The sequence below is a fragment of the Scylla paramamosain genome, chromosome 31 (genome assembly GCF_035594125.1).
Source record: "Scylla paramamosain isolate STU-SP2022 chromosome 31, ASM3559412v1, whole genome shotgun sequence".
Taxonomy (NCBI): domain Eukaryota; kingdom Metazoa; phylum Arthropoda; class Malacostraca; order Decapoda; family Portunidae; genus Scylla; species Scylla paramamosain.
In genome coordinates, this window is record NC_087181.1 from 19,066,500 (window position 1) to 19,080,849 (window position 14,350).

At 40.3% G+C, this 14,350-nt stretch overlaps 1 protein-coding gene across 1 annotated transcript; it reads right to left on the reverse strand.

The window, feature by feature from the left end:
- Positions 1 to 3,252: 3,252 nt before the first annotated feature.
- Positions 3,253 to 13,229, reverse strand: LOC135088803 (carbohydrate sulfotransferase 10-like). Its single transcript, XM_063983856.1, has 6 exons — positions 11,660 to 13,229; positions 8,982 to 9,143; positions 8,530 to 8,637; positions 7,363 to 7,487; positions 6,187 to 6,397; positions 3,253 to 5,784 (listed from the first exon to the last, which is right to left on the reverse strand). Exons 1-6 carry the CDS (start codon positions 12,239 to 12,241, stop codon positions 5,491 to 5,493), a joined length of 1,482 nt encoding a protein of 493 aa, XP_063839926.1. The 5' UTR covers positions 12,242 to 13,229; the 3' UTR covers positions 3,253 to 5,490.
- Between the last annotated feature and the right edge of the window lie 1,121 nt (positions 13,230 to 14,350).

The window sequence follows — 14,350 nt, forward strand, 5'->3', positions numbered from 1 at the left end:
CTCACACAACAGAAACAAAAGAATGAAACACCTTTCCCCACCAGACAACACTCCTTTGTGTGTGCGAGCAGGTAAACACGTCACTATGCACACACAGGTAGAGTACTTCTGCTAACCATTAGGAAGAGAAACATGAGTCTTTTTTACCCATATATCACCCTTGGTTCCTCTTCCTGTACTCCCCTTTGAAGTGCCCGACGGGGGAGCGGCTGCCACTTGCTGTCTGCGGGAGTCTTGAGCGTTTTTGTGGAGCCACCGCCCTGCCCTGCCCTCTCCAAAATAGTCATCGGCAGTAGGGCGGTGGGTGGTGGTGGCGGTGGTGGTGGTGTTGGCGGTGGTGGTGGTTGTGGTGACGGTGGGACAGATCAGAGCCAGTCAACCTCCCGTACTCCCGCCAGGCACCATTACTCATCACGACTTGCTGGTATCACTGCCCTACTGGTGGACGCCTCGTGTGGTCGTGGTATTGCCGACTTCTGATTGGTGGACTGGTAGTGTAGGGTGCTCATTCATATTTCTCTTTATTATCATTACCACTTTTTTATATTGGAGGTAGATCAATAATGTCTGGAATTCCTTGCCGTCTTATGTTGGTGTTTTAACAGTTAAGGCTTTCAGGAACAGATTAGTCACGTATCTATTAGCTTCGTACTCTAAAACGGCTTCTTCTCTCATAAGGAGTATTTTCTAAGGACACAGATGATTAGTCGGGTTCTCGTGGGCGTTTTTCCCTTGGTAAACTGTCACTAGAATCATACAGACACTCTTGCAAACCTCCAGTAACATACAGCGAGTTACAAACGCACCGAAACATTTACAAAAGGTTCACATCCGCAGCGAAGGTATAAAGCGTTACTGGAGAAACATTAGAATCATTCCGCATATTATGAAATGTTTATTTATTTTATCCTTTAAGGTTGCTGTTCGTGATCTGACACTCATTTCTATTTCTTTTTATTCTATTAGTTGTGGCAGTAGTGGTAATTTTCTATCTCGTTCAGAAGAAGAAGAAGAAGAAGAAAAAGAAGAAAAACAAAAACAACTTTAAAGCAACTCTCCTATACTACACGATATTAAGAACATGAGAGTTTCATAATATTCCCTCTGAATTAACCCCCACCACAACACACACAAACCCCCACATCCATCTTCCTTTCCTGTCAGCCAGCGCATGAGGGAGCTTAGGGTAGCCAGGAACCTTCGCCTCTACTCTCCTATATCTCTTACTGGAGACTACACAGCGCATCTTAACACAGGCAGCCTTGTAGGAGCTAATAAATCTGCTACTCTTTTATACTAGTGTTTGTTTGTGAATGTTGGTATTTGGTGAGTGTATAGGCATGGAGAGCTTAAAATAATGACACCTTGACCCTACACAACAGAATGCCTACTGTAGAATCACGTATCAGAGAGCGAGAGAGAGAGAGAGAGAGAGAGAGAGAGAGAGAGAGAGAGAGAGAGAGAGAGAGAAACCAGTGACAAACAACTCTCACAGTCCTTCATTTCATTCACAAGGTCTCTCTCTCTCTCTCTCTCTCTCTCTCTCTCTCTCTCTCTCTCTCTCTCTCTCTCTCTCTCTCTCTCTCTCTCTCTCTCTCTCTCTCACATCTAACTCCTTACTCTTTTGTTGTCTCATTCACTGCCCGGTCTTTACACGTCCCCTACTCTCTATTTCTGTACCCCTGCCAGTCCGTCTGTCTGTCCCCTTCGTCCGCCTGTCTGTGCCTGTCTGTGGCCTGCTCCTCCCCCTCCCTGTCACTCCCCTGTAGTTGCCAGGTTCACTCGGCCAAGAGGAGGAGGCTAAGGGCACAGTTTTTATAGCTAAGGCCGCGCCCAGTTTGAAAATACTTGCAGTACTTCCGGGCCGGCGAGACTAGAGCAGAGTTGAGTAAACTAGACTAGACGCTTCTTCCTGTGTGTGTGTGTGTGTGTGTGTGTGTGTGTGTGTGTGTGTGTGTGTGTGTGTGTTTTAAACATTCTACATATCTATCATTTGCAAGGGAAGGACATGAGGCTGAAACAAGAATGTGAGAAATTGTAAGCTCCAAGGTTTATATACAATTTTTTTTTTCTTGTCACTATTTTTCCTCATTTTCTTTGTGCCGAGTTACTAATGTTGCCTGGATGGCGCTGGCCTCATGAAAGTATTAGATAAGTGGAGATAGAAAACTTTTCTTCTTGTTCTTGTTCTTCTGATCATTATTACTCTTCTTCTTATCATATATATATATATATATATATATATATATATATATATATATATATATATATATATATATATATATATATATATATATATTATTTTTCAAAGTTATTTATTTATCTATCAATTTATTTTAGAATGACTGTAAATTGAATTAGTAAATGAATTAGTATAGTAATCTCAGTCATTAGTACGCAGTTAATTATTACTCTCTCTCTCTCTCTCTCTCTCTCTCTCTCTCTCTCTCTCTCTCTCTCTCTCTCTCATGGGTGTGGCATGAAGGCTGGAGATCTAATCCCTCCTTCCTCTCTCCTTTCCTCCCCTCAGATCCTCATAGGTAAAGAATATTCAGCATCTTAACTAAATACCCTTCAAAACATAACTAACCTCCTAATAATATAACTGAATAAATGAATAATGCATACCAATTCCTTCTTTCTGAAAGTTGATGCTTACGAAGAGTTTAACTTAATAATGCAAGTTTTCCCACCAGACTGAGTTGACGCCACAAGAGAAAATGGAGAAATAAAGGGGATGCTACTGTATTCTAGGTAGTCCAATCTTAGCGCAACGCTCTTAAAATGGTGTGTATTGTACGATTAGGACAGATGATTAAGGCTATGTGATTTATTAAAGATAGGATACTACAACTTTCTTTTTTAATAATAGGAGGTCTGGCCAGAAAGAAATATCAACTACTACTACTACTACTACTACTACATTAGTAAAAAGTAAACAAATAAAATATAAAAAAAAATACCCTGTGCTCCGAGAAGATGGGATAAGGATGAGGAGGTACGAAAGAGCCGAAAGGAGGAGTACAAAGGAACACAAAGTTAGAACAAAAATAGATCTGTTGGTCTTTATGGGCCCGTTTATGGATCTACACCTAGTATTACACAAATAAAAAGAGGAGAAGGAGGAGGAGAAGGAGGAGGAGGAAGAGGAGGAGGAGGAAGAGGAGGAGGAGGAAAAGGAGGAGGAAGAGGAGGAGGAGGAGGAGGACAATAAATACCCATATCTATTTCTATGGTAACAAGTCAAACATATAAGTTCATTCAGTTTATTTACCATGCCATGGCTGCTGACTAAGGAAGACACAAATTATAGTCTCTGCCTTGATTTCTACTGAGTGTCTGCGTGGTCACACCTGCAGCCTCGCCTCATGCACAGCGGGGCACGTAGAGAGTTTATCCTGAGGTACATTTTCAATATAAAGTCACTTCTGCAGGCTTTGGAGAACGGAATTTTCTTTCTTTCTTTCTTTTTTTTTTTTTTTTTTTGCTTCTTTGTTGCCCGTCTCTTTTGCGCCTCTTACGTAGAAAAAAAAAAAATCGTCTTTCTCTCCTAAAGTCCATTTTAACACATCTGTAGGTCACTTCTGCAGACTTTGCGAACTGGCATCTTCAGTAGGGCTTTTTCTTCCTCTCTTATTATTTTCCTTGGTCAGAAACCCTCTTACATATAAGAAAGAAAGAAAAAAAAGATACAAGCAAGCGTATCTCTCTTCATAATTCAGTATTCATCACAGCGCTTCATGTTAATCTGAACACGACTGGCGAACCTCAGGGCAAGGGGATACACTGATAAGAAACATTAAAGGTAAAAAAAAAAAAGGTTAATGGTAGTATAAATTGGCTGGAATAATATGCGTTATGGAAATTACGAACAAAAATATCTGCCCATTAAATACGTATAATTAAGTAAATAAAGAAAGAAAGAAAGGAAAAAAAATCGTTATTTGTAAGCACATTAAAGGCTTAAAGTGAGTGAAAAAAAAAATGAAATGGATGCAGCGATAAACGTCAGGAAAAATTAACAACTATATCCTATTACTAATCATGTAGAAAAAAATAAATAAATAAATATATAAATAGACCGAGTGATAACCACCATATGAAACAACGAGAGAAACACGTCACTGCTAAACACATGAATGAAGCATGACAGAATTAAATGAATAGAGTGATTGACGTCATGAAAATTAACAACAAATATATCTTACCAGTAAACACACGAAAAAAAAAAAAGAAATAAAAGATGCGCCGAGTAACAGCCATTATGACTAACAACAAAGCAAACATCTTATTATAAAACACATACTCGTAAATAAAAGCATGAAAGAATGAAATGAACAGAGTGATAAACGTCATAAAAAAAATTAATAACAAATACACTTTATTACCAAAAGAAGAAGAAAAAAAAAAGGAGAAACCACGATAAAATATATATATAAAAAAAGTGATAACCAATAAGAGTAACAACAAAACAAACACCTTACTACTAAACACGAAGGAATGAAATGGGCAGAGTGATAATCGTGCCATGAAAGTCAACAAAGAATAAACAAATGGACGGATTGATAACCGCAAAAAAAAATAATAAAACAAAACACCTTACGCTAAACGCACTAAAGATAAGATGCTTGAGGAAATGAAACGAGAGTGGTAAGCGTAACAAAGCATTAAAAAATATATATAAAAAGAAAATAACATCTTACCGCTAAACACATGATCTAAAAACTAATGAAAAAAAAAAAAAAAACGAAAAGCAAGGAGTGACATTCTGCATTCAAATCAACAACAGATACTTGATCAAATAAATGGTGAAAAAAAAGGGAATGAGGTGAATTAAATGAAGAAGCATACGAAGAAAATAATGAAAATACACAGCCATATCCAACACTATCCGGATAACACAAATGGAGGAAAAGAATGAATGAATTAATGAACAATGGCTGACAGGTGAGGAAACCAATCATATAAGTAAGACTAGGTAATAGATTCCGGATACAATACTCAACAGTAAACCCAGGTACATGCATACTGGTCATCTCTAATTGTGTCCCTTTCACAGGTAAATCCAGGTGAGTAAACCCATTACACTTGTCGGTCTACACTTACTTATATCAATCAGTAGTAAAGTAAACCCACGCCGATAATTTCTAATTCTTTCCCTTTCACAGGTAAATGCTTCGTCTTCACACCTGTCGGTTAGAATACAGGTACGAGTATACTCGTATCAATCAATTATAACTCAGATAAATTCATAATGGTCATCTCTGGTTCTCCTTTCACGGGTAGACCCTTTACGTTCACACCTGTCTGGCAGAGTACAGGTACTCGTATATCAATCAACAGTAAACCAGGTAAACTCACACTGACCATCTCTAATTCCCCCTCCACACCTGTCTGCCAGAGTACAAACATAGTAATCAGTGGTAAACCCAGGTAAACTCACATTGTTCATCTCTAATTCTTCCCCTTTCACAGGTAAACCCCTCACCTTCACACCTCTCTGGCGGTACTCAGGTATTCATCAATAGTGTAGCCAAACAAGTCAAAGTCCTCCTTGTACCTGCGATAGAGTGCCTTCACCTGGGATCTGGTGAGCGTCTTGAAAAAGTCAGGAGGGGGACCCGGCCGCTTGTTCTCCCATTTACTGCCGTCCTGGATCTCCGTCAGGTTCGCCACGTGTGCCAGGAGCTGCTCATCACTCTTCATGGTCTCCACCTTGATCACCACCTGGTAGTCTGAGGTGCATACGCCGCACTGCACCCAGTAAGGAGTCCAGCAGATCACCTGGGGAAGATAAGGGCCATTTGACTGCTGTGGCTTCTCCTTCAGCTTAATAAAATGGTCTAGTGTAAGCATAACACAGAAAGACACTATTGACAGCAAAGGAATATTATCTATTAGTTTTAGTCTTTTAGTGGCACACACACACACACACACACACACACACACACACACACACACACACACACACACACACACACACATATATATACACACACGCAAAAAAAAAATGGACAAAAGAGGGAAAAAAACACAAAACAACAATTAAACAAGTGAGACGAGTGAAAGGAAATAAAACTTACGCACAGCAAGATAAAAGAAAAGAAAAGAAAAGGAAAAAGAAACAAAAACATGGAAAAACAAGAAAACAAGACGAAGGAGACCAAAACAACAGCATCACTTTACCTTCGTCGTCCAGTCATTCATAGTCTTCAGGTTCTCCGTGGACTCAATCAAATAATCCACGAACTCTGAGAACGTGGGCTGGCTCGGCAGGAGATCCTCTCTGCCTGGGGGTCTATACCTGCCCACTATCGCCTTCTGCAGATCCTGGAAGTAAGGCCTAAAGGGCAGCGGGTTCGGCCTCGCTATCTTGTCCCTGTACACCGACACCAATCTGCAGAAGAAGGCGCAACAGAAGGAGGAGGTTAGTCAAGAGGTGGTTCTGTTGCATGGCGTCTTGGGTTTTAGTATTGATGTGTAGATGGTGGAAAGGAAAGGGTTGTGGTGGTGGTGGTGGTCAGATAGAGGAGGAGGAGGAGGAGGAGGAGGAGGAGGAGGAGGAGGAGGAGGAGGAGGAGGAGGAGGAGGAGGAGGAGGAGGAGGAGGATATGGAAAATATGGCGACAAGGAGAGTAAGAGAAAAGAATAAATGAGACGGATGTCAAGAATTTTTATAAACAAAGGAAGAGAAGAACAAGGAGGACGAGAGAGAAAAATAATGAATAACAGAAAAAGAACTATAAGAAGAAAAGAAAGAGAAAGAAGAAGATGACGAAAAACAATATGGCCAAGGGAAAAAAAAAGACGATGAAAGAAAGGAGGGAAATATCGACACAAAGAAAAGAGCAAGGAAAAGATGAAAAGACGAGAGAGAAAAAAAAAGGAGGAAGTGATCAAAGCACATGCAAAAGAAAAAAAGAACGAGGAAAAGGGATAAAAACGAGAAGAAAAGGAGGAAGGGGTCAAAACACAAAAAAAAAGAACAAAATAACGAGAAAAATAAGAAGAGGTTAAAGAGAAAGAAAAGAACAAATTAAACACGAAAAGGAAAAAAAGGAGGAAGACCAAAATACACAAAATGAACAAGGAAAACAATGAAAAAAACGAGCAGAGGTAAGGAAAAGAAGGAAAAGGTCAGGCAAAGAGAAAAAAAAAACAAGGAAAACGATAAACAAGGCGAGGTAAAAGAAGGAAAAGGTCAAACACACACACACACACACACACACACACACACACACACACACACACACACACACACACACACACACACACACACACACACACACACACACACACACACACAAGGAAAATAACAAGGGAGGCGATTAGGAGGTAAACAAACACTATTTTCAAACGCACCTGTCGAAGGGATGGCGCACTACAATGAACCTAACAGCGTTCTTGAAAACCTGCCGCTTCTCCTTCACTGTTTTCGGCTTCGGGTAGTCCTTGAAGACCCTCTGGTGGCCGCCGCCGAAACGTGGCTGAGGAGGAGGAGGAGGAGGAGAAGGGAGGATTAAGAAGAGTTACTACAGTTTTCTTACCTTTCAAACCTCTAAACCCTCTCACACTATAGAGGAAGTGGAAGGATACGGGAGTTACTGCAGTTTTCTCGCAGTAAAGAGGTGGTGGGAGGATAAAGGAGATATTACACTCTTCTCTCAGAATACCAATTACTACACTCTTCTCATAGTACAGAATGAAGAGGATACTACAGTTTTCTCGCGGTGTAGAGGAGGAGGTGAGAGAATAAAGGAAATACTAGTTTCCTTACAGTATAGTACTATTCTCGTCCTTCTTATTAAAATAAATATAAAAAAAAGAAGGGAGAGTATAATATTGTTCTTAACCCCCTCAATGGAGATATAGAGAAATAAAGAAGGGATTACTACAATTTCCTCTCAGTACTGTATTGTTCTCAACCCTGTTACTGAAGTGAAGGAGTAAAAAACGAATTACTACCATTTCTTCACAGTATAATATTCTCAGCTATAATTTCTCTGAGCCTAGCATTGTTCTCAGCCCTCTCATTGGAAGAAGAAAGAAATAGAAGGAAAAGAATGGACTGTTACAATTTTTCACAGTATGGTATTGTTCTCAACCCTCTTATTGTAATTTGTCTCACCTGTCCTTCTTTCCTTCCCTTTCCCATCTTTGCAGCCTCTCCTCTCAACTCTTTCCTGATCCAACTTCCTTTAATGAACTGTTTAATTAACCCTTCCAGTAACAGAGATCATTCCCAAGCTCATTAAAAATATTCTATTAGTCGTCAGGAAAGAGTAAAAGGAAATATAATTGTAGTAGATGAATACATAAAGATCATTTCTAACGCTTTCCCTGTAACAAGAATTACTCTTAACTTAAAGCCGTCTTTTAATGATACCCAGAATATAATTATACCCATGATAAAATGATTAAACCTTTCTTAATCTCTCTCTCTCTCTCTCTCTCTCTCTCTCTCTCTCTCTCTCTCTCTCTCTCTCTCTCTCTCTCTCTCTCTCTCTGGTCTTACACGGAGGGTCTCACCCTAAACTTGATGTGGTCCCACACGCTCTGCGACAGGACCGTCTCGGGTTTGTCGTCATTGAGGTGCTCCAGACGCAGGAAGTTTGTCATCCAAGTGGTGGAGGCTGACTGAGGTGAGAGAGACAGGGAGATTTGAATGGCATGTAATAATTTGGGTTCGAAAAGACACACGAAGGAAATATTGATGGGAAGGAAGGCGTGGAAGAGAGAGAGAGAGAGAGAGAGAGAGAGAGAGAGAGAGAGAGAGAGAGAGAGAGAGAGAGAGAGAGAGAGAGAGAGAGTGACAGAGAGAGAGAGAGAGAGAGAACTATAGGTTCATAAAAGAGCTTAGACTCAATGGAGCCCGGCTTTTATAATGTATTATATCTTATAATATATATATTCTTATCATACTTAAGTTACCTAATATAGAAAATAAATGAATAAAATAGAGTACCATATCTCCGCCTCACCTTGTATATCGGGCAGTACACAAGAGGTGGGTTCCTGTCCTTGGCCCACACAAAGCTTACACTCAGCTTCTCCTCCAGTCCTGAGTAAGCTTTGCAGGTCTCCGCTACACGTGCCAGACGCTGCATCTGCACCTGCAACTGCTCCTCCACCAGCTGCTCTATCTGTCATGGAAAACACAGAAAATGAAGGAAGTTTATAGGGGGTCTTCCTTATTAAGCCTCTCAGTACCACACGAGTATCACTTTGTTTTCAGGATATTAATACGAAATTATATTTACTTTTAGGTGAAAAAAAAAAAAATAAGCAAGAACATAAAAGCATAAGAATATAAGAGAAGCTGCAAGAAGCCATCAGGCCTACACGTGACGGTCGCTACATGAAACTTATCTATTTATTCCCGCCTATCACTTATAGAGGTTTATGATAAAGGAAAAAAAAACAAAAAGCAAAAACGAAAAAAAAGGACGAGGAGGAGGAGGTCATACTGACGAAAATAATAATAATGATGATGATAATAATAATGATGATGGTAATAATAATAATAATAATAATAATAATAATAATAATAACAATCATGAGAAATACAAATATGATGATGACGATGATGATGACGATTGTGACGACCTTAAAAACAGCATCATCATTTCCCTTGTCATCACCGCCATCATCATTATCATCATCATCACCATCTTCGTAATCTCGTGCTTACAAGGAATCTCTTTTATAGGAACACCACTTTCTATTACAAAGGAGGCAAAAAAGATCCCTGCCGTACCATGCTTCACATTCCCCGCCACACCTACCGTTCCCCCACACCTGTGCTGACCGAGAGGTTATTCACGCAGAGAGAAAGCTTGCAAAGAAGACAATCAGTTTTGCTTAAGGAACCTTTTACGGTAGCACAGTCAAAACAAGAACGCTTTTTCCTTGTCTTGTTTTTTTTTTTTTTTTTTAGTGATTATCAGCACTCACACTAATAATATATCTATCTATCTATCATTCGATCAATCAATCTGTCTATCAATCTATCAATAAATTGTAGGAGGATATCAACACTAACACAAATAATAATTTATCTATCTATCGATCGACCGATCTAATAAACAAAGCACTAACTGAATGATTGACTCACTTAATAAAGAGACCAATGACTGACTGATTCACTAATTGATAGACCGAGTGAATGAAAGACTAGATGATTGATTGACTGATTGAATAAGTGAGGAACTACTGGAGTGGCTGATTGGCTGACTGGATGAATGACTGAATGACTGTCTTATCAACTGAGAGACTGATGTACTAACTCAACTGACTGACTGATGGAATAACCTGACAAACAACGAAATGACTCACAAACTGACCACCATGCGAAGCAACTAACTCACCAAAAAACAACAGGAAGTAACGAATAACAAAAGAAAAGAAGGAAAGAAAACCCACCCCCATCTTCCAGTACACTAAACCGGGTCATAAAAATAAAAATAAAATAACAGTAATGATAAAAACGCATAAACCTGCTCTTTCTCCATACTCATGTTCTTCAGACCGTGGAGAAAACCAGTCCCTGCCCGAAAAAAAGACGCATACCCCCGCAGACACACCCACACCCTGCGCCTCGTGGTGATAGCGGCTCGTGGAGACTCCTGCTGGCGTCTGTACAGTTAGCTCAGAGTAGTTGATAGGTCACACACACACAATGATCCTTCGCTGGCGATGGATTCATGAGACTGTCTGGCTTATTTGGTTAGTCAGTGAATGCAATGAGGAAAAATAGAAAGAGAAAGAAGTGAAAATGATAATAGATATATGAGAGAATAAATGAAATAAAATGCAGTAAGTAAATACTAAAATGAAATAAAATAAAATAATATAAAATGAAATATATAAGCAGACAAAGAGATATGTAAATAGAATAGAATAAAATAAACATGAAAATTAATAAATAAACGAATAAGTGAATAAAAAAATAATATGAATAAATGAAAAAAAGAAAAACAGAGAAATAAACAGGCTTTCAAACACACACGCACGCACACACACACACACACACACACACACACACCCACAGAACAGGAAATAACCATGTTCTCATCCGATTACTTTTCTTTCCCTAAAGTTCTGGAAAAGGAAAAGTTGTCGCGTCATGAAGATTGAATGAAAAATGGTTAGACACAAGAACTGACGCAAATAGACGATAAAAGAAAGGAAAAGAAGAAAACAAAACAAAAGATAAATAAAGAAAGATGCGAGAAATATAAGAAGACAGGAGACATGCAAAAGTGGAGAAGAAAAATCGATAATACAAGTAAAGAACTGTAATATGTAAACGGAGAAAAAGGTGTACGAAATTTAGGAAAAGAATATAAAGGTGTGGAGCAAAGGAAGAAAACACGGATGAAAGTGGCAAGAAATACAACATCAAAGCAGGATATACAAGAACAGAAAAGTGATGTTTATTGAAAAGTAGGAAAGAAAAATAAAGGAGAACATAACAAAAGAACACACGTAGATAAAAAAAAAAGATAGGAAATAAAAAGAAATAGAGAACATACCATAAGTAAAAAAGAAAACAAAATAATAAATAAACAGTAAAAAAGAAAGAAAAGAACAGCGAATCTAGACCACCACCACCACCAGCACCAAGCACATGCCACGTCATCGTCCTACCTATCCTTACCTGCGGGTCATCGTACCGTCGCTGGGATATCCTTCTAAGGAGCGCGCCGTTAGAAGGCTCAAGTATCGTTGGCAAGATTGTTTCATTAGCGGTTACACGTCGCTTCGGCTTGCACGGGTACACATGACTGTTGTCGCCACTTGAGGTTTTCCCCTTGCAATTAGTTACTCGAATACGTGGGAAGGCAGAAAGAGGCAGCCTGTTGTCCCATTCTGCAGGAGGCGCTGAAGGAGGGTTCAGGAGTATTGCGGGGAAGTTCAATGCAGTGTCCAGCTCAGTGCTTTCCTCAGAGTCATCATCCTCTCCCTCTCTAACGGGCAGGTCCACTAGGAAGTCCCAATCCGAGGTCTGATTCACGGGGAGGTAAACGTCTTTCCTCTCACTTACTAGGGGTTTGTACGAGTCTTTCTTCTCAATGAAATACTTGTGGCCTTCAACGTCCAGGGCGCCCCGGGCGTTCCTCAGGGTGTGTGTCCTGCGCCAGAAAGACTTTACGGGTATGCTGACGAAGCTGTACATCACCATGCCCACCCCAAGCACCGTCAGCACCATCCGGGTCAGTCGTTTGGTTCTGCCTAACATCGTGAAAGATTTAGATGTCAACGGATGTCCTTTCTTGTCTTGCTAGTTTGAGGACATGAGGCTCTCCTTTCTTATTAATTTCAGGGTGTATCTCTTCTCACTTATTAATTTCAGGGTGTGTCTCTCCTCTCATTAATTTCAGGGTGTCTCTCCTCCCTTATTAAATTTAAGGTGTATGTCTCTCCCTTCTCATGAATTTCAGGGTGTGTCTCTCCTCTCTTCTTAATCAGGGTGTGTGTCTTTCCACTTTTAATAATTTCATGGTGTATGTCTCTCTTCTCTTCTTAATTTGAGGGTGTGTGTGTCCCTCCTTCCTTACTTATTCTAGAAGTATGTGATGAAATCTTTGACTTCCACCCAGCATTGTGAGTTAAGCTTTCACTTATACGATTTAAAATACAGTGGGTTTGCTTTTCTATTTTGCACATTTGAGGTTATGTGTCTTTTCTTTCTTACTCATTTTAGCAGCTCACAATGAAGTATTTTACGCCTGCTATGCATCGTGGAAGTGTTTTAATCACATGTAACTCAGTCAATGGGTGTATTTTCCATTTTTTCTTCATTCATGCATTTCAAGGTCACCGCACACCGTTTAGAAGTATACGCGCTGTTCTTTCACTTCCACCAAGTCCTGTTAAACGGCGCCACTCACAGATATATAATTCAAGCAAATGCGTGTCTTTTCCTCTCTTGTACGCAATTCAGGATTATCTTCATACACCGTACAGAAGCAGCGTCTTTGCTTTCCCATTACTTATTGAAGGGTCACCTTCGCACGCTGCCCACAAACACACGAGAAAGCTTCCTGCTTCTGAGCATCGTGACCTGGTAATTCATATAAGACCTCATGTAAGAGAAGTCAACAAGTGTCTCTTCCTACTAACTCAAGTCGGGTCATCTACGCACGCACATGACAAAGGGAGGACCTGGTGGCGGGGCGCTGCGTCGGGGGAACATATCCTACTCTCCCAGCGGCCTGAGGAACACTGGCTCACCTAACGGGAAGGAAGACGACAGCTGGTGGGTCAGTGAACTCCGGGCCGTGTATAGCGATGTGTTGTGGATGATAATGATTTGGTACTCTTACGTTTTGGCCGCCGTCTTACCTCGTCAACTTTTAATAAGCTGTGGAAATTGTTGATGTTCGTGGTTCTAGTGACAGTTAATAAGGAATCTGCGTCATCGGTGGAGAAACAGTACAGTCCGAGTAGAATAAGTTTGTAGCTTATGAAAACAATCCTGATAAGAGTCATATGCGTGTGAAAATACTAATCCTCGTGAAGGAAATGAACGAAGAGCGGTGAGATGAGGACGGATCGTTGACACATAACACTTTATCACAAAATTACCCAGCAAAACAAAAAGAAAAGTAGGTCAAGAAATGTACAGTAATGTAGGAAATTAACATCACAATGAAGCATTTACCGAGTCGTATAATAGAAGTTGACACCAGTGGTACAAAAAATATCAGGGCGACACAAGAGGCCATCCCACGACCATGACTGGACTAACTAAACAGAACCAGTACTCAGACAGCCAGCTCTCTCATCAGTACTATTCTTAAAGGCCTCGGGGATGTTAACACAGGTTCTCATGTTTTTTCCCCGTCAGTGAAGGTGCAGGAACATTGTTAAACTATCATTAGAATCGCAAAAACACCAATGGAAACCTAGATTACTTTAGAGCTAGCAGTATCTGAAATGAGACGCCGAGATGTTTCAGCATGTGGTCCCTGCTGGAATAAACTGGCGCGGGCGGGTTCAAGGGTGTGCAGCAACCCCGCATTGGCGACGCCGTGCACCCTTTAAGACGCGACGGTTAGGAATGCGTCCCTTAAGGAAAGGAGGAAGCGAGATGAAAGATATTATTAGAGTACCGTTTCTTGTTTGTCATTTATGTTAGGTGAAAGAAGAAGGTTCTGCGGGATGTTATGAAAATTACGTAACCTTGAGAGAGAGAGAGAGAGAGAGAGAGAGAGAGAGAGAGAGAGAGAGAGAGAGAGAGACCCATACCGACCAAGTTCCCAAGGTGCAAACCATCGATAGTTGATAAGATTCCAACTTTACGCTTATTCTACTCATATTGTGTTTTGTTTTTATCCCCAATACA

Excerpts from the sequence above, each read along its gene's own strand:
- LOC135088803 (XM_063983856.1), bottom strand. The coding sequence starts at position 12,241 with ATGTTAGGCAGAACCAAACGACTGACCCGGATGGTGCTGACGGTGCTT. Across the intron at positions 9,144-11,659 it reads GACGGTACGATGACCCGCAG|ATAGAGCAGCTGGTGGAGGA; the intron begins GTAAGGATAGGT and ends TTTCCATGACAG. Across the intron at positions 8,638-8,981 it reads TGTACTGCCCGATATACAAG|TCAGCCTCCACCACTTGGAT; the intron begins GTGAGGCGGAGA and ends CTCTCACCTCAG.